Source organism: Maniola jurtina, chromosome 21 (assembly GCF_905333055.1).
Source record: "Maniola jurtina chromosome 21, ilManJurt1.1, whole genome shotgun sequence".
Taxonomy (NCBI): Eukaryota; Metazoa; Arthropoda; class Insecta; order Lepidoptera; family Nymphalidae; genus Maniola; species Maniola jurtina.
The window spans coordinates 12,104,223-12,106,610 of record NC_060049.1 but is presented as its reverse complement, the minus strand read 5'-3'; the positions used below and the strand labels follow the sequence as shown (position 1 = coordinate 12,106,610).

At 34.8% G+C, this 2,388-nt stretch overlaps 1 protein-coding gene across 1 annotated transcript; it reads left to right on the top strand.

Annotated features, from left to right (window-relative positions):
* Nucleotides 1-651: 651 nt before the first annotated feature.
* Nucleotides 652-1,584, top strand: LOC123876498 (probable RNA-binding protein EIF1AD). Its single transcript, XM_045922796.1, has 2 exons — nucleotides 652-927; nucleotides 1,223-1,584. The coding sequence occupies exons 1-2, from the start codon at nucleotides 805-807 to the stop codon at nucleotides 1,562-1,564; spliced, it is 465 nt and encodes a 154-aa protein (XP_045778752.1). The 5' UTR covers nucleotides 652-804; the 3' UTR covers nucleotides 1,565-1,584.
* Nucleotides 1,585-2,388: the final 804 nt, after the last annotated feature.

Here is a 2,388-nt window from a genome sequence, read left to right as displayed (position 1 = left end):
TCTGCTGGCGTTTTTATTAAATTCCTTTCAAAGTTAACCCTTGACTGTGTGATCTCACCTGGTGGTAAGTGATGACGCAGTCTAAGGTTGGAATCTATAGAGCGCACTTCAACTTCGCTTAGACTTAAGTTTCAGTTAAAACGAGACAGATTTATGCCAGAGGCATAATGCTGTCTCGTTTTAACAGTGTCTTAAGTCTGAGCAAAGTCAAAGTGCTCTTTATAGATCTCGGCCTAAGATGGAAGCGGGCTAACAGCCGAGTATGGCAGTTATATAAATTCATACGTTTTAGCGGTTTCTACGCGGCATCGTACCGGAACGCTAAATCGCTTCGCGGCTCGCTTTGCTGGTAAGGTGTTAACTAGTCCCGGCAGAAGCCAGATCAGAGACAATTTAGAAATTATAAATTCCCGAATTTGCGCTGCTGGTTTTGCAAAAAGAGTCGAACTTAGAGCCAAAAACTTAGCAAAACTTTGGGGAGGTAAGCGGTGCTTAGTTAGCTTGTAACTGCATGTTTGACCATACAGATTTTTCTGTTGGCGGATTATAGCAAAATAATTTTAACTGTTTCTTGCTTAGCAAAACTTGTCTAGATCCATATTTATCTGTCATCGACATTTCATTTTTGATAGATGTTTGACAGCAAAAATATGGCTTGTTATGTGTTTGCGTTTGAGGTTATGTTTTGAAATACAAATACTCCATTATCACATTTTCTTGATAAATATTGTATTGTGATACATAGTTAACGCTATAATTATACTTTATCCCATTGTGCATATGTTTTGAATTATTTTAACAAAAATGTCAAAAGTTACAAGGAGGAAACATGTAATGAACGAAGCTTATTGGGACGACTACGAAATGCCGAAAGAAAATCAAAGTATTGTTAAAGTTTTGAGGAGTAGAGGGAATAATCTTCACGAGGTAAAAATAGCCGACTATTTAGGACTCATATTTAACTATCGTACACCATTATGAAAGAAGTTTGTAAGATATCGTTTACGCTATTAATCTACCACATTTTAGCGTTTCCATCCGTATTTTCACAATAATTCGCAACTGAGTAGCTTAGAAGTAAATATTTTCTTTCTTAGCACCAAATAGTCGAGTTTTGTGTAAAAAAAGGGTCAAAAATTAAGTAAATCAATTTCAGACTTTCAATTTTACAATCTTTTAGCTAATGTTAATAGTAATAAATTTTGTTTATAATTTGTCACAGATTACAACGCCGAGTGGAGAGGAATATCTAGTATCAATGCCAACAAAGTTTCGCAAGAACATATGGGTGAAACGTGGCGACTACATCTTAGTAGAACCTATTGAAGAGGGTGACAAGGTCAAAGCAGAAATTGTCAAAATAATGAACAAAGACTCAATAAAGTACTATAAAGAGAACAACATATGGCCTAAAGAGTTTGACGACAGTAAAAAAGACATTGATGAAAATAGTGATGATTTGTTTGTGAACACTAATAGGGCTCATATGAAAACATATAACAGTGAAACAGACTCTAGTGATAGTGACAGTGGTAGTGATGGTGAAAGTGATGATAATAAATGATACTAAATGTATTACCTCTATTGCTTTTTTCTATTTTTGATATTGACCATATTTTGCACTTATGAAGAGCAAATAAGCAATGTCAGGCCAGATTAGTGCTAATTCAGCTCCTCTTACAATGTGATTTAAATCAAGACTCACCGTAACTTAATTTTACGATTGCAAAATGTGCCCACAATTGTCTGAAACACAAGACTGGAAACAAAATAAGGAGCTTCCATTTTCTCAAGACACTTTTTAAGGGTTCCGTACCTCAAAAAAATTAAAAATGTTTCAATTTTCAAAGTAAAATAACTATACCAAGTGGGGTGTCATATGAAAGGTCTTTACCTGTTCATTCTAAAACAGATTTTTGTTTGTTTTTTGATCAATAGTTTTTGATTTATCATGCAAAATGTTGAAAAAAATACTGGAGCATGGAACCCAGTGTGAGTCTGACTCGCACTTGGCCAGTTTTTTACAGTGTCAATACATATCTAACGATTCTCTGGCTTTAGCTCTATATGTTGAATATTGACAGTAATGTGTTAATATGACCAGACTGCATTCCATCTTGACTTTCTGCCACTCTTTGGCAAAATACTGTTGCGTGAGAGTACCGAAAATAAATACTAATGATTGCTATGTAATTAAGTGGAAGTTGGGTGCCGCTGCACTGCACTGTGGCAGAATTTTAGCTAAAAAATTGATACAACTTATAATCATTCTTATTATGGTACTTGTGGGTGTAAAAGTTGGCACCTGATTATTATTTCTGTTAAGTTTCTGTACAAAATAGCCAAACAAGAAAGATTATGGTATGAGAATAAAATGTTGGAGTCAGA

Bases quoted from the DNA above. Each gene is read 5' to 3' on its own strand.
- LOC123876498 (XM_045922796.1), top strand. From the start codon at position 805: ATGTCAAAAGTTACAAGGAGGAAACATGTAATGAACGAAGCTTATTGG. The intron at 928-1,222 runs GTAAAAATAGCC...AATTTGTCACAG, and splicing joins GAGGGAATAATCTTCACGAG to ATTACAACGCCGAGTGGAGA.